The sequence below is a fragment of the Lingula anatina genome, chromosome 1 (genome assembly GCF_051362555.1).
Source record: "Lingula anatina isolate TDL-2025a chromosome 1, LinAna3.0, whole genome shotgun sequence".
Lineage (NCBI taxonomy): Eukaryota > Metazoa > Brachiopoda > Lingulata > Lingulida > Lingulidae > Lingula > Lingula anatina.
The window spans coordinates 35,554,084-35,577,338 of NC_141767.1; the positions used below are offsets into that span (position 1 = coordinate 35,554,084).

Genomic DNA, 23,255 nt, shown 5'->3' on the forward strand with positions numbered 1-23,255 from the left:
AAGGAAACCGTGATATAGTATATAATTATCATATACACATGTTGGTATTGAGTAGTAGTGAAATTTTGCACAAATTATATCATTTTTACAGCAAGAGTGTTGGTCGTATCTTGAAAAAGCGCTTACGAATCTCCAGCGAAAATAAGCATGCACGCCAAACCTCCACTCATGAGTACCTTTGACTTGGGGTAACTTTCTTTAGGTTTGCCTGCATGATAAGAAGACAAATTAAACATGGAGAGTTGGGAAGAAATGATGAAGCTGGACAAGGAGAAGCTGGCGCAACCTGTAGCTTCTATAGAGGTAAATTTGTGAATGCTGTACTGAGTATATGTCTACTCTCTCTGACTTCGCTCAGCAGAAACATATCTGTTCTTGCATTGCGTTGCGTCAGGCAGTGCAGCTTAAAAAATGCGGTCCTACGAAAATACGAAAACCGCGAAAACCGCGAAAACCAGAAGTTGCTAGGCGAAAACCTCACTATAACTTACCAATTCTCGATGTTCTTGACAAGTTGCTGTAATATTTGGATAACTTGGACCATATTACATACATCATGACCTTTGATAACGATGTTGTAATGAATTGAGTATGTAACAGCTGAGTTTTCTAGATCGGCAACTATAGTGCGTGGGAGCCATGTTTGGTTTACAACTGGCATATATAAACAGCAGTGTCCCCTCAGGCCAGTATTGCCATCTCAGGCCAGTATTGCCCTCTCATGCCAGTAATGCTCTCTCAGGCATATGAATGTGGATAACAGCACAATATTTTCTGCTTACTTAATAGATACATATAAGAAACTAACAAACATTTATCAAGTAACATTTACAACATTGTACCAACTTTAAGTTAATTAATGCTTTATTTGTAAATGTGTTATTTGTGCATGAGAAAAATTCCTTCTAACTGTACATGAAGTCGTAAGAACTTTGTATTTGCATTAAACTTTATAAAAGAAATATTGAACCATTAAATGTTTTTCATCATAAAAAAGTTGTTTTTGTTTGTTCAAATCATGTTAAAATAAAGGCTCTCTACATACCAAATTCCATTTTACCAAAACGGTTATCAATACATATTTAGTCAATTTGTGCACTGGCAATTTATTTTTTAAGAAGAGGGACTAAAGTCTTATTCTGAGACAACTACAGTGTATTGTTAATACTGACCCATGGACTTGCGTGCTTTTTATTTTTAATGCATGGATTGTAGTATATTTTATATTAATAACAGTTTTATCAAAGAACTTGTAGGTTCATTTGACATTACACTCATTAGGATCTGGTTGTCATTTAATGGTATGCTTCTGTGGCTCTGTGCCCTCAGGTAAGTGCTAAATCAATAATGATCAAGAAATGATCAAGACTTAACTAGTTACAGCTGCAGTCTTAGCTGTCACTAATTAAGTCCATCTAGCTGTCAGTGTCAACAAATTTAAGTTCACTGCTACTTATTTTCCATGAATTTTTGCAATTTCTTGGTGAATTTTTTACACATTTTGTCATTTTCAAACAGAGCTGAGAATTTGAATTAATGGGCCTGAAGCCATGTGATATTTGTTGCTGACTCTGCTGTCGAGCAAAATGTATTATTGCATCAGCATTGATATTTTCTATCTTGTACCTCATTATTTATTTATTTATTTATTTATTATTTTTTGTCTGAAAGTTATGCAGTTTAGGGTGGAATTTCATTCACTTTTTTTTTTTTTTTTTCATTTTCAATATGGGCATGAAACCCATTTATTAGTTATCCATAAAATTGTTGGTGGTAATGCTGTTAAGGATTATGTATTATTGCATCAAAATGCATGAAACCCTCCTAGAGGAGATAAATAAAAATCGATGGTTATTATGTTGTTTATCACTTCATTTTTCGATTTTGTTTCTTTCAAATGGATGTATATACTTAATATTGTGTTAATTTGTTAAAAAAGTCAGAGAGCAGTTACAATAAACAGTATTACTTAAAGTAGATAAATAAAAATTGATGGGGATTATGTTGTATATCACTTAAAGGGATAATAACTCTTCGTATGAAATCTGTATTTCACAATAAAAACATTGTGAGTGACTCATAAAAATATAATATATTCTGTTTTCCCACAAAAACGGCTGTTATAGCTATTATTCTGATATCTGAGCTCGTCTTTAGACCACGTGACCTCCATTGATGGCTATACTCTGTTAAAATCTCTTAAGAGATTTTAACAAAAAACCAAACTTTTTAGAAAAAAACCAGAGACTAACTTTGAATGTAAAAAAGGATTCATTAACCATTGGTAAGTATGGGAAAATTGTTGTTTACTCCAGGAAAATTCATTTTTTGGCCGAAACGAAGAGTTATTATCACTTTAATTTTTCAATTTTCTGTTTCTTTCAAATGGATGTATATAGATTGTGTTAATTCATAAAAAATTAGGTCAGAGAGCACTTAAACTTAACAGAATCTAATAAATTGATTTTAATTAGAATCCAAGGGTGCATTTGTTTGTGAAAAGTATGCAATCATAATGACCATCAGTTAATTAAAAATCCCATAGGTGTTGAATTTCCAGAATACAGAGACTGTATGTTTTTTTCCTTTAAGAATTCTACCCAAATGTGTGCTTGGCCTTCTGGCCGTTTCATGATATTAGAATATATGATGAATATGCATTTTTAGATGCATCTTTAACTCGATGAAATAAGTATTTATAATGTGTGTCTCAAAATATACTTTTCTGTTTGTTAGCTTGTTAACTTGTTTGTGTGAAAGAAATCCCAGGTCTTCACAAAATTTGAACCATTTTACCACACCAAATTTAATATATGCAATTCAGTCATTTCTTTTACACCTGCGGATAACAGTTAGCCATTGTCAACTTAACCCTCCTGACCACAATACTTATTGGACTGATTCAATCATAACATCTAAACAATGACATGAATTCAGTAGGTAGTAAATCCCAATGGTAATCAGAAAGATACAAAAATTCTTTTAAGAAAACGCAATTTGTGCTGTGTATGTGGTATGCATTTCGGACTAGCGAGTTCTGAGAATAAACACATCCAAATCGTTCAATGCATTTGTCTGAAGTTTTTTATTTTGGCCTTAGAACATGTTACATATGAATAAGTATGGGTGCTCTGTAAAGCGCAACACAATCTATGACCTTAAATATGTAGATTCATAATAATTTGTCTAAGTACATGTATTCTGATTATAGTTTTATCAGGGTTTAAACCCATTTATGATGGCTAAAGCATTTAGAACTAAAGCAACATTTGTTTTTGACCTAGAATAAGGTCCCCTTTCAAAAGTAGTTCAAATCATATGGGAGCTATATGCTATTGCCAAAGCATAATTCTTATTTGGCCAGATATTTAAAGGAATAAAGTTTTAGAGGAGAATTAATACGGTAGAGAGCTGACAATTTTACAAATATAGGCCACATTCAGAATAGTGGACTAATGATCTGTTTCAAAATTGTTACCTTCCTTTCCCAATATATTATACACCATTGAGAAATGCATTGGTTGAGAACTTATAATACTTTTAAAGTACAAAGTGTACACAATAGTTTATTAATAATGGCAACTAGAAAAGCACTAAGAGACCGCAGACCTCCACTAAGGCAGCAGAGTGTCCATCCAATGCCATTTTACTCCTAAATTTTCATTCTATAATGATTTAGTTTTTTATTATTGATTGATTATTGATCCAGTTCACCACCAAAAACTAATCCCTTCTAAGTTAACCCATTTCTGACCTACCCTGAAAATGCTATCGAAATTTATCCATAACTTTTTAGTTATGATGATGACAAACAAACAAACAAACAGGGGTGATAAAACATAGCCTCCTTGGCAGAGGTAATAATATTCTTTACAAGAAAACTAACACTTTTTATTTCATATTCCTTTTATTATACCAAGCAGAATGCAAGTCCAAGGACTCTGTTTGGTATATTACATGCTTTAAAATATATGGCAAATGAAATATACAAGCACACACTATTATTTACTATTGATCAACTTCCTGGCAAATAAGAACTGTCAACAGTCCCTTGATATTACAGCATGCCAATAATCAGCAAATAGTGGAAAATACCAAGGTGTTAACATGTTATGGACTATCTTGATATACATAACTTCATTTGCTTTTTGGCAATCTTCAACAAAACACATGCAGGGTGCTTCAAACTGATAAAAACTTACCATACAAAGAGTTGAAGTGTTAAAACACAGCATAGACACAGAAATGATGAAATAGATATGGAATTGAAAGATAATCATATCATATCAATTACGAAATTAGATGTGCACTGCCTAAAACTCTAGGAGTAACCTATTTATTATGTCAATCACATAACATCATTCAGTTGTAATCTGTTATATCTCCTTTCAAGAGAAAATGCCTCCTGCAAATCAGAGTACCAGTACATGTGTTTAATGTGTGTTCCTTTTTCCTTTTTTTCTCTATTATTGTGCATATAATATATATGCATGATTAACTGACTATTGACATTTTTTCAGAGTTAAAAGAGCTTATCTCTGTATACTGGCACATACACAGAACCCAAATGTAAAAACAATTAAACACATTGATTTGAAGGTAAAATGTGTATTAGACACCTTAGGATACACATATATACAATCTACATTGTATAAATTAATTGATGCTTTAGAAATGGATTTGGTTTATTAAGTGGAAAACAATTAGTGTAACAAATGGCTGTGCATGAATATCTTTTCAAAAAGAGTAAGATAAAATGTAATTAAATAACAAAATCAGTGGCCATGGATCAAGTTCAGAGGAAAAAATGTTTTAATAAAAATAATTTAATTGTATTCACCATTATTATATATATTGAATATTATCAATTATGTTAATTAGAACCTACATTTTCATAATGCTTTATAAATTGCTCTATGCTGGTCACTTTATTAAACAATGCTACTCATTTTATATTTGGAAAAGTAGGAGTGTAAATTCTATGCAGTTTCAAAGCTCATACAATATAGACTCTACATGTGTGGTGTATTAAAATGGGCACTTTTTACAAGCATTGATGTGTAGTTTCACTTCTGGTTGGAATGAAAAAAAAGTTCTACTTTGTGCATATTTATTAAATCCTATTTATTAATAAACTTTGCATTACTAAGAATGCAGGTAATCTGTGTTATGCACTTCATATAGTACTCGAGAGAGTATTACTTGCCTGGAAAAGCATTACTAACCTGAGAGGGCAATACTGGCCTGATATGGCAATACTGGCCTGAGGGGACACTGCTGTTTATATATGCCAATTGTAAACCAAACATGGCTCCCACGCACTATAGTTGCCGACCTAGAAAACTCAGCTGTTACATACTCAATTCATTACAACATCGTTATCAAAGGTCATGATGTATGTAATATGGTCCAAGTTATCCAAATATTACAGCAACTTGTCAAGAACATCGAGAATTGGTAAGTTATAGTGAGGTTTTCGCCTAGCAATTTCTGGTTTTCGCGGTTTTCGCAGTTTTCGTATTTTCGTAGGACCCTAAAAAATGTATGTGCTATTAATCTTCATTAATTTCTTTAATATTTTCATCATATCCGTGAATGTTAATTCCTTGTTTACTTATTTAAACATTGCACTTCTCAAAAGAGATCAATATTTCTTTATTTGAAATTTTATTATTATTATTATTATTATTATTATTATTATTATTATTATTATGTCACATTGGTTTATATTTATCAATAAACACTGGCAGATTGTTGGAAGTACTGTATGAAGTTTATTTTTATGAAAATACAAAACATATCTCATTCCAAGACATGTAAGAGTAACGTCTTTCTAAAAGCATGGTGATGAACAACTGATATCTCTCGCATACAAAACCAGCTTATCACCACTAAAGCAATTTGCCTGTCACATACTCTCCCACACCTCTTTTCCATGTTAGCAATTTCATGCAGATTTTTGATGATAAAACTTTCAAAGCTACAGCCTTGATCACTGTGCAACCTGGCTGGGAAGCCAAAAATGAACAACAAGATTCTCAAATATTGCTTTTGCAGTAGTTTTTGCAGTTTGGTTTGTAGTGGACACCACCAGGGCATACCTGGTAAAATGATCAGTCATCATTAAAATACTATTAAAACCACCCTTTGATAGTTCCAGTAGTCAATACAAACTAACTCCATGTATTGTGTCATTTGAACATTCACAAGTGATATAGCAGGTACTGAGGCTGGACTTTTTCTCTTTACACATTGATTCCAAGTTTTTGTTTTTTCTGCCACATCCTTTGCCATATTTGGCTAGAAAAACAATTTTCTTACCAATGCCATAATGCAATCACAGCCAAGATGACCAATTTTGTTGCAAAGCATTTCTAGGACAGAGTTTTGGTTTTCTTTAGGAAGGACAAGCTGAAACTAGATGGTGTCGATGGGTAGCCATCGCATATCCCCGCACTTCCCCATATTATCAAGAGCAGCTCACCCCTAGGGACCACTTACCACACATGCACTTCTTTATTTCTCATTATAATAAATAAACAATTTAAAAATATTAAACTATCACATACTTACATACCAGTTCTGAAATGGAATCTGAAATAAACTACTTTAATTTAGTGACTGTGCTTCATAAGTAAATAGTGTTTGATTGTCAAACAAAATAAGACAAAATGCCACAAACATATCGAAGATATATCTGTGTGATCCTTTGTCCTTTTAAAGACAGCTAACTACAGGAAATTGCTGACTTGACTAGTGACCAAGTTCATACTGATTTTTCTCTAGTCAATATTTCTTGGTCTTTTTATCAATTGGAGACTCAAAGAGAGTTTGACGTCCTATCTTGCCGTCCTTGTTGTTGCTGTTGTTGTTATTGTTATCTTTTTCAGCAGAGCATGATGATATAGCAGTGAAAGTGGTTCTGTCATATGCCTGGCAGGTGCTACCTGCTGACTGTTCGTTTTCTCCTCCTGTCACAGCATCATCTATGTCATCTACCTCTTCAAAAATTCAGATGGTTGAGCACATTTGGCCTAGTGCATCATATTTTTGTGTTGCAGCATCTTTCTCTTGGGAGAGTTGAGAGACCTTTCTTTCTAGTTCATCAATACGCTGTAGGAGAGAATCTGTACTCTGCTTTATTAGGCACTTAGACTTCATCAGCAATGCATTGGTCTTCCTTCTAGTAGTCTTCACTTCTTCTACACCTTGATTCTTCTTGTTGTCAACCTGCAGCAGATAAAGTGAACTGCAGGTGTGCGTTTCCATTGTAGATATATATTGCCTCCTTGAGGGTTTGCAGACCTCTTCTCACCTCTTCTTTTTGGTGTTTAACACTTAACTTCTTGGCTTCCATTATCTGCAATTTTAACTTAAACAAAATGCGGAATGCTAAGTCGGCTATCAAGTCAAACAAATCAGGAATATAAAATGATGCAAGTTATACTTACTATGTACACACTGCGTAACTTAGGCTAGAAGGCTAGGGCCTTCGTGTGATAGATGGTAGCCATCTGGAGCTAAAAGGTGTTTTTGTATCATGTTTTTTCTTAAAAAGTTACCATGGTCACAATAGTGTAGGTTGGCAATGCCTTAGGCTAAGGTATCGTGTCTGATTATAGCGTTGCAAATTTCAGTGCTTGTGTTTAAATTGCGGTCGTCTGTTCTTGGAGTACCCAGTGATACAATAGCATTGGTGTCAGGGTTGGTCTTGGCATAGGTGGTTGCTGTTTCAGTTTGTACTAGCATGTTTGCTACCGCTGCAGGGGAGTTGTTGTTAATGTCATTGGTGATTTCATGTATTACTAGTGCACTGGGCTTGTGATCCAGAATTTGTAACACCGAATCTGCCTCAGGGATTGTATATGCTGGTGTGATACTCACTTCTTCTGCCCAGGGTACTAGGCATTTCCCCTGGATATGTTTTGTATGAGAGTTACCGATCACATTAACATTAACTTTGGTTGATTGTTGCAGAATGGGTTTGTCTTTTGGTTTTTGCGAATAAGATCTTTCCAAGTTTCTAGAGTTCCTTTTTGGTGAATTTTGCTGTTTTGTGTAGGATGTAGTTTGAGGAGTACTCAAAGAGATCCTAGTGGAGCGTGCAGGTATATAAGAGTGAGGAACACGTTGAGAGGTGCTCGAAGCTGGCTCTGGCGTACCCACTGTTGTACTAAAATTTTTAAGTGCCCATGCACCTCCCAGATGATAGGTATACAAATCACTTAAGTTTCAACTTCCTAACCCTGATGGTCTAGGAGGAGATAGCAGAAATTTCAATGTGATAAATATTTACAATCAACCCAGCCCAATCTCTTGTAGCACTAAAATTACAAAGTGCCCATGCACATCCCTGATGATGGGTCTACCAATTCCCAATGTTTCAGTTTCCTTACTTTAATGGTTTAGGAGAAGGTAGGAGAAATTACAGCGTGAAAAGAATTTAGGATCAACCAACCCCTGGGGACAGCCCAACCCCCTGTGACACTAAAATTCCAAGGTGCCCATACACATCCCTGATGATGGGTCTACCAATTCCCAAAGTTTCAGCTTCCTACATGCAATGGTCTAAGAGCAGATAGTAGAAATAACATTGTGAAAAGAATTTAGAATCAACCCGGACGGGCGGGATAACATGATCCCCGACTTTTGTCCCAAAAATACGGGGATAAAAACATTTTGTCACCATCAAACCTTTTTCTGTACAGCACCCCGTGTCTCAAAATCAGGTGGTTCTGTTCAAAAATCGGAAGTTTTACGTCCCTACTCCCACTGGCCAGTTCTTTCATTGACAGCTTTTAATTGCTAAGTAAAAACTCTCTGACATTTAAAATATCCCTGTCTTACTTCTTGACCGATTCCCAATAAATTTCACCTAATCAGGTGCCGCCTTCACAGGTGTCTCATTCATCCAGGCATGTTTTCTTCCAATTCTTAGTGATCTTCTTGAAATGGGGATATTTTTCGCTACTCTGTTCAGCATTTACAGTATCATTACTCTCAGACATTCTGTCACTCTCTTCCTCGAATGATACATCATCCTGACAAAAGTCTACAACATCTTTCAGTGCTAGGTTTTCTCAAATCATGTGAATTTTTATTATGTAGTTTGATCTGCTAAATCATCTGAAATAGCATGAACAACATCGGTAAGAACAGTCTCACCACAAGGAATTGGAGACTTGCCATCAGCATCTTTGTTGTTCATACTGCTCCTGTAAGATTTAAAAATCATAGTTTTCCAAATCTGCAAGCCATCTGTGACCTGTAGCATCTAATTTCTCAGTGTGTTTTTAATTAACTCTCACTTGATACTGTGACTAATATTAAATCTTTATTGGTTTAATAGATGTGCATCAGAATAACCAATATACAATAGTTGCAGTCCATTTGCACATTGCTTAGTAAGCATGGGCGCAACAGGGTACCGTTCATTGTCATTGTGGTGTAAAAAGTGTTTGAAAAATGACACTGAAATGATTGACACCATTGAACCTGTATCCCACTATGCCTGACATATGTTATTTTACATTATTATTTTTTAAATACAATTTGTGAAGAATTGTAAACATACTCTGGTTTAGTTCACATGGTTTTTCATAAAAGGTTAAAGGGATAATAACTCTTCGTTTTGGTCAAAAAATGAATTTTCCTGGAGTAAACAACAATTTTCCCATACTTACCAATGGTTAATGAATCCATTTTTACATTCAAAGTTAGTCCCTGGTTTTTATGTACAGACACAGATGTGTCTGTACATATTGCCATCACCTGCGTCTGTCGTCGCCGTCGCCGTCGCCGTCGCCGATCATGTCGCCGTCGCCGTCGCCGTGCACTTTCAGCGTTAACACCATAAGTGGAAGACAGTTTTACTTTTTGGCTTTATATTTACAGCGCTGACTAATATTCATAAAACGCAGGTCAAGTTCGAAAATCAGCATGATCGGGCCATTATTGTAGAATTTATGCTGTTTTTTCACTTTTTAGCATATATGCAACACTGTTAACACATTTCAAGGAAAACCGATAGGCCTGTTGTCATGAAACTCACAGGAAAAATCGATCTTACTAAAACGCAGGTCAAGTTCGAAAATCGGCATGATCGGGCCACTATTTTAGTAGTTATGCTGTTTTTTCACTTTTCAGCATATATGCAACACTGTTAACACATTTCAAGGAAAACCGATAGGCCTGTTGTCATGAAACTCACAGGAGTAATCAGTCTTACTAAAACGCAGATCAAGTTCGAAAATCGGCATGATCGGGCCACTATTTTAGTAGTTATGCTGTTTTTTCACTTTTCAGCATATATGCAACACTGTTAACACAATATAAGAAAAACAGATGGGCCAATTGTCATGAAAGTCACAGGAGTGGTCAATTTTACTAAAATGCAGGTTGAGTTCGTTAATCAGCATAATCGTGCCATTATTTTAGAAGGTATGCTGTTTTTTCACATTTCCTCAGATTCAATTTTTAGGCATGTTAACAGTCTCATTATTAAACTAATAAGATACGTGAAAGTGTTTGTTTGACATTTCCTGCATCTTTACAACATTGTTAGTTGATTTTGTAAAAATGATGGTAAACATGTTATCGTGTATTGTGTAATAAAGTTTCAAAAATGGAAATAAACTCATATCATTGCAATTTGTCAGATTCAATCATTCACTATGTTCAGAATCTCAGAATGGAAGAAATTGGACATTTAACACTGCTCTATTGATACTTTTCTCATCTCATCAATTTTCTTACTTGATCATATAAAAATGGCAGTAAACTGTTAATTTTATGTTAAAAATTGTTAAAAATGGGAAAAAAAAAACATTTCAGAACAGTGCTGTCTTGTTTATATTTTGGCATTTTCAAGTTGTGACTTTGAAGTTCCATGGGCCTGAAGACCTTTGCTAGTCACATTTTCTGAATATCCATGATACTAATATTTTATTATTAAAAATTGATGGTCATTATGCTGTTAAACATTATGTAATATTGCATCAAAATTTGAAAAAAACCTATTTTGGGTACTGCTCCCATGATTACCTTTTAAGAAAAACCATGTCACTTACTGTTCTCAAACTTACAGGAAAGAAACATGGGACTAAAATACAGCTTCAGTAGGCAATGCAATATGCCAGATAAACAGTTTTTTTGTGAAAATTTAATTTTTCACATATTGGCATTTTCAAGGTGTGACTTTGAAGTTCCACAGGCTTGAAGACCCAGGCTAGTCACATTTTCTGAAAATCCATGATACATATATTTTGTTATTAAAAATTGATTGTCATTATGCTGTTAACCATTATGTAATACTGCATCAGAATAGAAGAAAACACAATTTTGGGTGCTGCTGCCATGATGACCATTATGGGAAAACCATGTTACTTATGATTGCCAAACTTTCAAAAAAGAAATACAGGACTAAAATGCAGCCTGAGTTGGAAAAGCAGTCTAATTGACTTCTTTTTCTGGAAGTTTTACATTTTCAAAGTGTGAACTTGAACTCCCATGGGCCTGAAGCCTTATGCTTGTTTCACATTTTACTTACATTGGTATTACCTGTTGAGCATAATTAAGATTTGATGTTGAATTTGCAGTTTAACATAATGTACTTTTACATCAGAATTGACAGTAGCCTATTTTGTTATTTCCTGCTTTTTGTCTGTACATTTGACAGCTTTGCTGCCTTGTTTTCTAAAAAGTTTGGTTTTTTGTTAAAATCTCTTAAGAGATTTTAACAGAGTATAGCCATCAATGGAGGTCACGTGGTCTAAAGATAAGCTCAGATATCAGAATAATAGCTATAACTGCTGCTTTTGTAGTAAAACAGAATATATGACATTTCTATGAGTTACTCACAATGTTTTTATTGTGAAATATAGATATCATACGAAGAGTTATTATCCCTTTAACTGCAGTATAAGAAAACTTATCTGATTTTACTTCTTGTACTGCAGTTTACTCATTTCTTTTACAGGAAAAATGGAAGCTACTCCCAGCATTCCTAAAAGTGAAAGGCCTGGTTAAACAGCATATTGACTCCTTCAACTATTTTGTCAATGTAGAGGTGAGATATTTTAAACTGCATTATATTTAAAGGGTATCGTTTAATGTTTTTATTTTCATGTGTTTTAAAAATGTACAAAATTTATTAGAAAAATCATTATGATATCAGATGGTAAGTGTTATATTATTTACATAATATAATCACCATGGTAATAATAATAATAATACTATGTTTATATTTCATGTACTTTATTAAAAATTATTTCAAACTGAACATGTACACTTTTTCTTCAGATTAAAAATATTCTGAAAGCAAATGAGAAAATTACAAGTGATGCAGATCCAACTTTCTACATGAAGTAAGTTTAGAACTGGTCCATTTTATTAGCGAGTCAAAAAAATATATATTTTTAATACTAGTTGAATACATGTCATAAACATGACATCAATTTTTGTTAGCTGAAAACTGAAGTACATGGTTTAGTAATATTGTAATCTGTATTTTTCACCTAGCTTTCTATAATTGTCAATAAACGTGACATTTTACAGATATTTGAACATCTATATTGGAATGCCAGATGCAGAGGAGGGGTACCAAATTGCAAAGACCATATCACCACATGAGGTATGTATTAGTATTCCACTTTGTTTTATATTCTTCAGTAGGTCAACATTTTTAAGCCCTGTTTTTAGATTTTATTTCATGTATTTCACCAGTTCAATATCTGTTTTGCTTTGAGTAAGATGGTTGTAAGAACCATTTTATTACTATTTATTTACATTTAATTTATTTATCTCCATATGAAATTGTGTTCATTGGTTTGTTAATTGTTTCATTTATTCATTATTTATTTATATATTCTAGTGTCGCCTCAGGGACATGACATATTCTGCCCCTATCACAGTGGATGTAGAATATACTAGAGGGAGCCAGAGGATTGTCAGGAATAATCTACCTATTGGAAGGTACTGTAACATTTTAATTGCAGTTCTGTTATAAAAGGTTGGTTTATTTTTAGCTGTGAGGCTTAAATAAAGTAACTTGATTATTAATATTTTATAAGTAATTTTTTGTAACAAATTAACATGATACCAATAACCGAGTGCCTGGAATAATGTGGTGCTAGATGCTGATTTGGGTTATGTTTAAAATTATTCACTTTAGAATATTAATGATAAATTCTAGGATGCCTATAATGTTGAGGAGTTCTAACTGTGTGCTTACTGGTAAAACCCCAGCTGAACTTGCCAAGTTGAATGAATGTCCTCTTGATCCTGGGGGCTACTTTGTGGTCAAGGGGACAGAAAAAGTCATTCTTATACAGGAACAGCTGTCTAAAAATAGAATGATTGTTGAGCAGGACAAAAAGGGGAATGTTGGGTGTTCAGTCACAAGGTAAATATGGGCTTGATTTATTTTTTTTTTTTAGTCAAATACTAAACACATATTAGAATTTGGCTAAATTTGGTTTGAGAATTTTTTTTTATCCAGGAGTGAGACTAGGAAACAAATAGAGAACTTAAAGAGTTTTGAATTATGAATATTATCATTACATCAGTAAGTTACATTTTTTTGTATAAATTGCATGCAGAATATTTGTTTTTGTCATTTATAATGTCACTTTCCATACAAGTCATTCAGATATTTTGATATATTCTATGATATAGCTCAACCCATGAACGGAAGAGTAAAACATATGTCATTCAGAAGAAGGGAAAGTATTACTTGAAACATAATACATTTGCAGAAGTGAGTTCAAAACGTTAATGATTAATCACCCTCTGAAGTGTCAGATAAGATGAGAACTGAATTTGGATACATTTGATCTATCATATAGTCATTTTTGAAGTAAAATTATACACATATCATTTTTTATATTATATCAAAAAATATGATTTTTGTTTGGCAAACTAGTAGTTTACCTTTTGGTAATAGTACTTGAGAATTTATTATTGCTTAGCAGAAATCCCCAGGCATTATGGGTTTTTTAATTTGAAGATATTAATTTTTAATTTAGGACATTCCAATAGCCATAGTGTTCAAGGCCATGGGTGTCCAGTCTGACCAGGAGATAGTCCAGATCATAGGCAGTGAGGAGGAGGTCCTGGCAGCCATAGCACCTTGTCTGGAAGAATGCCACAGGGCACAAGTATTTACCCAGAACCAGGTGAGTATACCTATGGACTAAGTCATTTCCCCTGAATAATGATGAATTTGAGAATGGAGGCAATTTTGACTCAAATCCAGACTACTAATGGATCATAGCGTTTTTCTCTCTAAACTTGTGTCTCTTTAGCTGTAGTTCATTAATTAATTAATTATTGTATTTAATGACGACTGCTCTACAAAGTCCCTAAGAATAGATGTGTGTATGATACTGTCTTCATTGGTGAATGAATGTTTTGCAGGCTTTGAAGTACATAGGTAACAAACTAAGACAGAGAAGACTAATGTGGGGCAGTGCCAAGAAAACAAAGCTGGAGGAGGCTAGAGAGTTACTGCAGGGGATTGTGCTAGCCCATGTGCCTGTGAGTAGTCACATTTGATTCATGTAGTTATGATGTCAGATTAACATTGGGAAATATATTAACTTTGTGGGGAAACTCATTTGAAAGAGGAGTTAGAAGCACATGCTTTCCCCAAGTTCAAATCCTTGATAGGCCAGAACTTTTGAAAATAATAAGACCTAAAATTGATCTTTAATATGAATGTCCTTGGCATTTACCCTTTCAAAGTGTTAAAATTTGATTAAGTCAGATTTGTTATTACAAATAATTTTACAATTGCATCCTTAGTGCTGTTGTTTTCAAATGACCCAGATTATTTTGTCTATTTAGGTTGAACAGTGGAACTTCAAGATCAAGTCAGCATATCTTGGGTTAATGGTGCGGAGAGTTATCTTGGCTCAGGGGGACTCTGTAAAGGTTGATGACAGGGATTACTATGGCAACAAAAGGTTGGAGCTGGCAGGACAACTGTTGTCTCTTCTGTTTGAAGACTTGTTCAAGAAGTTTAATGCCGAGGTGAGGTTAAATAGTTTCTCTTTTGTTTGCATGGAGCACCACTATCGTAACTTTTTTCACTGAATTTTTTATTTTAAATTAGTGAAGTATAACTGTAACCAGGAAAGGCAAAGCAGAGTCTTACAGTTATGCAACTTGTAGCCACTGACATTTCTTGATATATATTCTATTCTTCCTTAAATACATTTTACTCCACTTATGGATTATGAAATGTGAAATGTGTTTATTGTACCACCAGCGTTAGCGCTGGCGGTACACATGGTTTCGGTCTCGTCCGGATCGTTCCGCCGGCTCCGCCGGACGGCTACCGTTACCGCTTCTCCTCCTAGACGGTAAGGCCCCCCATACCCATCTCATGGATTTAGGTCACCTATAATCTCAACTCGTTCCACGTAAAATTTGGGCTTTGTCGGTATTGGGGTCTGGGTGTGGCACTCATTGCAATGCACCCTTGTCCAAAAATGGCAAAATTAAATGCTAATTATCTACCCTACGGAAGGAGTTACGGGAAAAATTTCTACAGACGGCTTTCCAAAAGTCATATGTGTAGATTTCAAATATACCCTCGGATTTGACCTTTGACCTTTACTTCAAGGTCAAATGGGCCAAAATTTTCAAAAAAATGAAATTTTTTACGAAAAAAAAATTTTTTGCCCTGTTATTCAGACACCACACAGACTTAACCAATAATATTATTGGAAAGTGTTACCCTTCAGGTCATCTTTCATCTCCGTGAATTTGGGGTCAATCGGTGCATTTTCACAGGAGTAGCGGCCATAAGATACCGAAACTGAAAACTGTCTCTAATTCGGGAACCGTTAATGCTAGAGACCCATTCTTTTTTGCATTTTGTAGAGCATGTAAAGCCCAACACTGGAGGTGGTCTCGGTTTTTTTGATTTCCATACGGTTTTCGAGTTACGCTGTATCAAAAAGTACATATTGGTGGTGAAAGGAAAATGTACGGAAGCCCACTGGTGCCATATGTAGAAAAAAAAATTATCTCGAAATTTCGAGATACTATTTTGAAATTTGAACAAAAAAATTTACCACCAGCGTTAGCGCTGGCGGTACACATGGTTTCGGTCCCGTCCGGTCCGTTCGCCGGCTCCGCCGCCATGTTACCGTTACCGCTTCTCCTCCTAGACGGTAAGGGCCCCCGTACCCATCTCATGGATTTAGGTCACCTATAATCTCAACTCGTTCCACGTAAAATTTGGGCTTTGTCGGTATTGGGGTCTGGGTGTGGCACTCATTGCAATGCACCCTTGTCTAAAAATGGCAAAATTAAATGCTAATTATCTACCCTACAGAAGGAGTTACGGGAAAAATTTCTATAGACGGCTTTCCAAAAGTCATATGTGTAGATTTCAAATATACCCTCGGATTTGACCTTTGACCTTTACTTCAAGGTCAAATGGGTCAAAATTTTCAAAAAAATGAAATTTTTTACGAAAAAAAATTTTTTTGCCCTGTTATTCAGACGCCACACAGACTTAACCAATAATATTATTGGAAAGTGTTACCCTTCAGGTCATCTTTCATCTACGTGAATTTGGGGTCAATCGGTGCATTTTCACAGGAGTAGCGGCCATAAGATACCGAAACTGAAAACTGTCTCTAATTCGGGAACCGTTAATGCTAGAGACCCATTCTTTTTTGCATTTTGTAGAGCATGTAAAGCCCAACACTGGAGGTGGTCTCAGTTTTTTTGTATTCCATACGGTTTTCGAGTTACGCTGTATCAGAAAGTACATATTGGTGGGGAAAGGAAAATGTACGGAAGCCGACTGGTGCCATATGTAGAAAAAAAAATTATCTCGAAATTTCGAGATACTATTTTGAAATTTGAACAAAAAAAAAATTATCTCGAAATTTCGAGATAGCATTTTGATATTTGAGCAAAAAAATTTATCTCGAAATTTCGAGATAGTATTTTGAAATTTGAACAAAAAAAATGCTATCTCGAAATTTCGAGATAATTTCTTTTTTCAACATATGGCACCAGTCGGCTTCCGTAAAAATGTGCAGTACGGTAATGGATAATAAATTTTGAACTCCGGAAAAATAAAACATAATGCTTGGCAAAGCAGACAACTTGTGGTCAAAAATGACATTATTTTATCAAATTTAAACTTCTGCAACTTCAGAGAACCTCCCATTTCAAGAACTTTGACCAAAATGACCTTTTCTTTATTTTAATTAATTTTTTCTGTAGGAAATTTATGGCACATTATGGTAACTCCAAAATTATAACATTTAGTCCCTTATATCTCCAAAACTGGCAGAGATAGGTCCATAGTTACTATTGAAGTTGAATAGGAAGTCATATACTGGCAATCTTACTGTGACCTTGACATTGACCTTTGACCTACTTTTCACCTTGAACTGAACTTTGCAAAATTTGCTTCCCTTTTATCTCCAAAACTGGCAGAGATAGGTCCATAGTTACTATTGAACTTGCATAGGAAGTCATATACTGGCAATTTTACTGTGACCTTGAAATTGACCTTTGACCTTCTTTTCACCATGAACTGAACTTTGCAAATTTTGCTTCCCTTTTATCTCCAAAACTGGCAGAGATAGGTCCATAGTTACTATTGAAGTTGAATAGGAAGTCATATACTGGCAATCTAAATGTGACCTTGAAATTGACCTTTGACCTACTTTTCACCATGAACTGAACTTTGCAAATTTTGCTTCCCTTTTATCTCCAAAACTGGCAGAGATAGGTCCATAGTTACTATTGAAGTTGAATAGGAAGTCATATACTGGCAATCTTACTGTGACCTTGAAATTGACCTTTGACCTACTTTTCACCATGAACTGAACTTTGCAAATTTTGCTTCCCTTTTATCTCCAAAACTGGCAGAGATAGGTCCATAGTTACTATTGAAGTTGGATAGGAAGTCATATACTGGCAATTTACTGTGACCTTGAAATTGACCTTTGACCTACCTTACAATGAACTTAACTTTGATTGCACCATTTTTAGTTATATATATTTTTTGCATATTTTGAAAATTCTTGTTGATTGCATTTTTACAGCTTGTCAAGCACAAGACTGGTGGCTGCACCCCTTATTTTGTGTATGTGGGGGTCTATACGAATGCGCTTGCTCCAGCTGGTGGTACAATATTCGGAGGCGGTATCGCCTCTCTGATCCTCTAGTTGTATTAGCCTACATTTTCCAATTTTGTATCCTAATTTTTTATGAAAGAACTTTCCATTTTAGTTGAAGAAAATAGCAGACCAAACCATTCCCAAGCCACGAGTTGCTCAGTTTGACATTGTGAAGCACATGAGGCAGGACCAGATCACCAATGGGCTTGTTCATGCTATATCTACTGTAAGTTAACAAGGACTCAAATGTTGGTAAAGAGTAAAGGTTTTTTTTTATAGAAATATCTTTCATTTTCTAATGTCATTCAGCAAATACAAGGTTGGTTTTCTTCTACCTGGCTAACAAGGGGTTGACAATACACGGACAGTTTAAAGATCAAATCATTCATAATGGATCCTTATCAATACAGGTTATAGATGTTACAACCTGCTCTAATTTTGGATTTGCAGTTTTATAGATTGTAAATGAAATCTTTTTCTGGTCAAATTGGTGTTGATTTTTCTTTTAGGGCAATTGGTCAATTAAACGTTTCAAGATGGACAGGGCAGGGGTCACTCAGGTGCTGTCCAGACTGTCCTTTATCTCTGCACTAGGTATGATGACCAGGATATCCAGTCAGGTGAGTTTTGGTCTTAAATCTCTCAGTGTCACTGTTATTGGGATAAATTAATTTACATTAATCTCATATTTTATTTGACCAGCCAATGCATTTGATAGTAGTGATACACATCTATTAACTTTTTCCACTTTTTCTCTCTGCTAATTTTTGAAAAAATTGAAATTTTGTTGATATTTTTGGCGTAGCATAGAATTATTTTTATGCAAACCTTCAGACATTTCTATGAAATCCAATGCTGCAATGACATGATTAAATCTTATTTGTTTTATAATTGAAAATTTTTTTTTTTTCAGTTTGAGAAAACCAGAAAAGTCAGTGGTCCTCGTTCACTCCAGCCTTCCCAGTGGGGCATGCTGTGTCCCTCAGACACCCCTGAGGGTGAGGCATGTGGACTGGTCAAGAATTTGGCCCTAATGACCCATATAACAACTGACCTGGATGAGACCCCTATCATAAGGCTGGCCATGAACCTAGCAGTGGAGGATATACATCTTCTAAGTGGAGAAGAGCTGAGCTCTCCACATGTTTATTTGGTGTTCTTGAATGGTGAGAATGGTGTAACTTTTCTTATTTAATGAGTAAAAGCTGGTCACTGGTTAGTTGTACCATAATGTAGTGGTGTCTTAATAACATTTTTGTCATGGACATATGTTTTTTTTTTTTTTTTTAATAACAGTTTGGATAAAAATTGCTTATTTCTCAACATTTTTTTCATGTATGAAAAGGGTATGATACAATTTTCTTCAAATTTATCAAACCAGATTGTATATTGTGAAATGCTACTTCATGCTAATTTTGAGTACAAAGTGATGTCATACTTACACACTTTATGAAGAGTGAAGAAAACAACTTGATAAACTGGTATTGTGCTTTCTTTTCAGGAAACATTCTTGGTGTGGTCCGTAATTATAAGAAACTGGTGAGAACTTTCCGTCTGATGAGGAGGGCAGGTTATATCAATGAGTTTGTGTCCATATGCCCCAGTCATACACACAGATGTGTTTATATTGCATCTGATGGAGGGAGAGTGTGTAGGTGCGTATTTTGTGGTGAAAGTTTAACATATTTCTCTTGCTCACAAATCATTGCTCAACCCATTCCTGCACTTGAATTAGATTTTTTAGTTGTACCATAAATAATTTAGTTATAATAAACTCAGAAGGAAATATTGACATTGGGTACACTTCAGATAAACTTTGAGGGGCTTCCTGAATTGGGAAGCTATATGGGCTTTTTTTTTTTTTTTTTAAAGTTAATGTTAAGAAAATGACTGAATGTGTTTTTTCTTTATTAATTTTTTCAGACCATATATTATTGTGGAAAAGTGCATGCCCAAAGTCACATCAAAACACATAGAGGAGTTAACTCAAGGATTCAGGCAAGTCTTCTTTGTTTTGACATATAACAATCTTAAGATGGTTTGTAAACAAATACTTATTAAAACTACAGAAAATATTGGTTAATTGATGAATTGTGAAATTGTTTTATGCAGATGCTTTGAAGACTTCCTAAGAGACGGCCTTGTAGAGTACTTGGATGTGAATGAAGAAAGTGACAGCCAAATATCACTATATGAAAGTGCAATAACCAGGTATTTTTTATTGCAATTGTGAAATTTTATTACGAATGTTTTATTCAGATAACAAATGTTTCTGATGATCATCATGACTAGCAAGTGAATAGCAATCTGATGATCAGCCATTTGATAATAATTCAGAAATGTTTGAATCACTTTGGCAGTTTAGGTCTCAGGTAAGGTTTATTTGCACAAAGCTGATATTTAAACTATTGAGCATTTTTGGTTGGTTTTTTAAATTTTACTAGCAACAGACTGTCAATTTATGTCGTATTTTAAATATGACTTTGATAATTATATTTTGTCTTACAGCATAACAACTCATCTAGAAATAGAACCTTTCACAATCCTTGGTGTTTGTGCTGGGTTGATTCCCTACCCCCACCACAACCAGTCCCCCAGGAACACATACCAGTGTGCTATGGGGAAACAGGCCATGGGAACTATTGGATACAACCAAAGAAACAGAATTGATACCCTCATGTATTTATTGTGCTATCCACAAATACCTATGGTCAGAACTAAGGTGAGTTGATTATTATTATTTTATATTACTTGGTAGAGTACTATTTAAATTTATGTGAGCATGAGCATTAGGCATCTGATAGATGAGTGACATGCAAATTCTATTTCTTATGAAAATATTGGTCATTCTTAAATAAGAGATATGCTTGGGCATGCATACTCAGTTTAGCTTGTGACCTGCGGCTGGTGCAGACAGGCTAAATAGATGCGATCTACTTGCTTTCAAAATCAGTCAAAAAACAAACTCAGTTTGTTGCTGCATAAGTAATGTTTTTGCCAATGTTTTGCTTCCATGGGAAAGTGCTGGGAATGAAAAAAAATGCACTGTTTGGTATAAATGGTGCAAAATATCACATATTTCAGCAGGGCATTGAAATTGCTATGTTGGTGAACATACAGTCAGGTTTAATCTCTTTAACATTGATGTTCTTTAAGTATGCCAAAAATGTTATTGTTTTCTTTCAGACTATAGACTTGATCCATTTTGACAAGGTCCCAGCAGGTCAGAATGCCACAGTGGCTGTGATGAGCTATAGTGGATATGACATAGAAGATGCTCTAATATTAAACAAGGCCTCAGTTGACAGGGGTAAGTGCTAATCAAGTGTAACTATTCCAACTAGCTATTTACCTTGGAGACTGCTGGATGGTTGGGGATACCTTAGGTGACCTGACAGTCAGTTGATTTCATTCTTCTTGCCTTTTCATCTAGCTCTAGCATCAAAAATGGAGTCACTGTTATAAATGCATCAAATTTGTATAACAAATTACATGATAGATACAATACGAGTCGTCGAGCTGTACGTGAAATATTACGAGTGTATTGGCGAGCCGCAGGCGAGACAATACACAAGTAATTTTCACGTACAGCTCGGCGATGAGTGTTGTATCTGGCTTAAACCACGGCCTCTGATTGGGTACCACACCTGTAGTGCAACAGACCGTGGAATGCACTCGTACATGACGTGCTTGTATGTGGAATACAGCACGGCCGAGTCTTTTGTTCTATGCGCTATAGCCGTGGTTTAAAATTATTTATGTATCTATTACAGTGATTTAACAGACTCCTTACCATCACGTAACATATAAATCTGTTGTCTCTGAAATGCTTTACTCGGTGTTTATTTTTGTAAAAAAAATAAATTTTGGAATATTATAATAAGGAGAATGAGTTTGAACTTCATTAAATAAACCATCATTCCATTGATGAAGTGATATAATAAATTACATGGATTGCATTTTCATAGGTTTTGGCCGTTGTCTAGTGTACAGAAAGAATGGTACCACATTGAAGAGGTATGCCAACCAGTCTTTTGATAAAGTCATGGGCCCAATGCTGGATGCCACCACAAGAAAACCAATTTGGAGACATGATGCTCTGGATGCTGATGGAATATGTGCTCCTGGTAATTAAAAATCTGATTAAATATTGATATGTTGATATTGAAAATTAAAAGTGAATGATGAAAGAAGGTAAGCCTGTAACTGTTATAAAATGTTAAATTTTCTTTCATACCAAACTACAGGAGATTTTGCAACTCTGTACTTTGCAATTGCTGATATGTATTAAAAGTGTTTTAAGGTAATTCATCTGATCAGTGATATATGACAAGTACCCTGTCTAATAAAAATGTAGATAGAATGAAATATTGTTATCTTTGTTTTCAAGAAAGAGATTTCCTTGGTAGGCTTTGAATTGATGCTTTTACTACTTGGACAAACAACAAAAAGATTGATATTTCTTTTTCAGGTGAAAAAGTTGAAAACAAACAGTTACTAATCAACAAATCTATGCCAACTGTGACAATGAGTCCTGTAGAGTCTGGAGGCCAGCAACCAGAGTATAGAGAAGTGCCTATCACGTAAGCACTGTCTGGTTTTTGCTGTCTGCCACCAGTTTCTTTCATTTTCATTCTCATTTTCATGTTTAATTATAAAAAATTATGTGTCTTGCACATAAAATAGAATAAAAAGAAAACTCTCTTTAGATGCATGACCCATGTTTTCTTGTTAACTTTTTAAAGATGACTTAAGCAAAACATCAGCTTGGTGCGTTTTATTTAGAAACCATGTCGGAGTAAATGTGCATTATATTAACTTTATTTATTACATATTATTTGGGTTTCTTTTAATTTTTAGGTACAAAGGCCTTGCACCATCTTACATAGAAAGAGTGATGATTTCCTCCAACCCAGAGGAAGCTTTTCTTATCAAGATTTTATTAAGACAAACAAGGAGACCAGAAATTGGGGATAAATTCAGCAGTAGGCATGGACAAAAAGGGTAAACATGGCAATTTTTAATACAGTTATTTACCAAGTCTTTGTTATTATTTTTGCTTTTTGTGTATTGTATGAACTCATTCTGCCATTATAAAAGATA

General features: G+C 34.7%; 1 protein-coding gene across 3 annotated transcripts in view; it reads left to right on the top strand.

Annotated features, from left to right (window-relative positions):
* Window positions 1–113: 113 nt before the first annotated feature.
* The window catches only part of LOC106172009 (DNA-directed RNA polymerase III subunit RPC2-like), a 27,987-nt gene continuing 4,845 nt past the window's right edge, over window positions 114–23,255 (top strand). For 2 of the 3 annotated variants that reach the window (XM_013552585.2, XM_086999890.1), the window contains exons 1-21: window positions 114–303; window positions 11,978–12,067; window positions 12,301–12,365; window positions 12,556–12,631; window positions 12,872–12,972; window positions 13,193–13,402; window positions 13,675–13,756; window positions 14,025–14,174; window positions 14,416–14,535; window positions 14,845–15,030; window positions 18,265–18,378; window positions 18,662–18,772; window positions 19,066–19,318; window positions 19,654–19,807; window positions 20,076–20,150; window positions 20,265–20,363; window positions 20,661–20,874; window positions 21,339–21,462; window positions 22,121–22,279; window positions 22,624–22,735; window positions 23,013–23,156. In XM_013552585.2, coding sequence (XP_013408039.2) covers window positions 235–303; window positions 11,978–12,067; window positions 12,301–12,365; window positions 12,556–12,631; window positions 12,872–12,972; window positions 13,193–13,402; window positions 13,675–13,756; window positions 14,025–14,174; window positions 14,416–14,535; window positions 14,845–15,030; window positions 18,265–18,378; window positions 18,662–18,772; window positions 19,066–19,318; window positions 19,654–19,807; window positions 20,076–20,150; window positions 20,265–20,363; window positions 20,661–20,874; window positions 21,339–21,462; window positions 22,121–22,279; window positions 22,624–22,735; window positions 23,013–23,156 — 2,708 coding nt within the window. In that variant the 5' untranslated portion in view covers window positions 114–234. Of the gene's footprint in view, window positions 304–5,288; window positions 5,458–11,977; window positions 12,068–12,300; window positions 12,366–12,555; window positions 12,632–12,871; window positions 12,973–13,192; window positions 13,403–13,674; window positions 13,757–14,024; window positions 14,175–14,415; window positions 14,536–14,844; window positions 15,031–18,264; window positions 18,379–18,661; window positions 18,773–19,065; window positions 19,319–19,653; window positions 19,808–20,075; window positions 20,151–20,264; window positions 20,364–20,660; window positions 20,875–21,338; window positions 21,463–22,120; window positions 22,280–22,623; window positions 22,736–23,012; window positions 23,157–23,255 lie in introns of those variants that run through there. The other variant, XM_086999891.1, reaches the window with a different exon arrangement.